Here is a 974-nt window from a genome sequence, read left to right on the forward strand (position 1 = left end):
CTCAGAGAGTGTAATTCAGTTCGTCTTTTATTAACGGCGAATTAAAATGTTATTTTCCCCATGGGGCGACGAATAAATTGCTACGTAACGAGATAGGCGGAAACTTGAAATTTTATAGTATAACAAGATAGGAGGAAACGAGTGGCACGAATAACGTTGCACGAAACACCGTGAAGCGGATGGAATGACATGGATCGCGCGAGGAACGCGTAAAGAGGAACGTGTAACATTAAAAACATTACTCGAAATTTACTCTATGTCGAAACGAATGCGTGAAGATTTTTTCACTCGGTTTTCACTGATTTCCGTTCCAACGATCGTTCGACAAGAATTGATCGATGTTGCTCGGTTTATGGATGGATTCGAAAACCACCCACCATCAACGACACACGATGCTCCCAAGCATAGTTCGAATACTAATCCGAGTGACCAAGATGGCTCAACTTTCGTAATAGGAAGGGAATCGATGGTCCCCACAGATGGCGTTGATCCGTCAGTTGACGTTCGAGACGTCGACTCGGTAAGTAGACGAGTGAAGAGGGGAGTGACGGAGAGTGAGACAGAGATATAAGTTTTGCTCTAACGGCGGAATAATATCCTCACGTCTGTTATACGACTAATATTCACGATCGCCGTCAAGTAAATGGTACGGTGCAATTTAAACGCGTAGCTTGTTGCTCATTAGCACGGGTATATCCGGTGGCTGATTATTATTAATAGGATGAAGGACAAAGGCGACGTTGCGCGATCCAACCGCCTCCTGTGTCACATCTACTCGTTTTTCGCGTAATCGAATATAACCGTACTGAATATATAACGAAAAAGCGAATCGGGAAACAGCACGATACCTCTATCGTGCGTGTAATCGAATATCGGCGAACGACACGTGTGCATAATTAGAATAACGCGATGTTTTTTAATTCGGTCACCTCCCTCTCTCTCTCTCTCTCTCTCTCTCTCTCTCTCTCTCTCTC

General features: G+C 44.3%; 1 protein-coding gene across 2 annotated transcripts in view; it reads left to right on the forward strand.

The window, feature by feature from the left end:
• The first annotated feature begins 6 nt into the window (after positions 1-6).
• Positions 7-974, forward strand: part of LOC102671764 (band 7 protein AGAP004871-like) — an 11,593-nt gene continuing 10,625 nt past the window's right edge. For both annotated transcript variants that reach the window (XM_031512857.1, XM_031512858.1), the window contains exon 1: positions 7-520. In XM_031512857.1, the coding sequence (XP_031368717.1) occupies positions 185-520 (336 nt within the window). In that variant the 5' untranslated portion in view covers positions 7-184. The remainder of the gene's footprint in view (positions 521-974) is intronic.

This window comes from Apis dorsata, unplaced genomic scaffold, assembly GCF_000469605.1.
Source record: "Apis dorsata unplaced genomic scaffold, Apis dorsata 1.3 scaffold_524, whole genome shotgun sequence".
In the NCBI taxonomy this organism is placed as follows: Eukaryota; Metazoa; Arthropoda; class Insecta; order Hymenoptera; family Apidae; genus Apis; species Apis dorsata.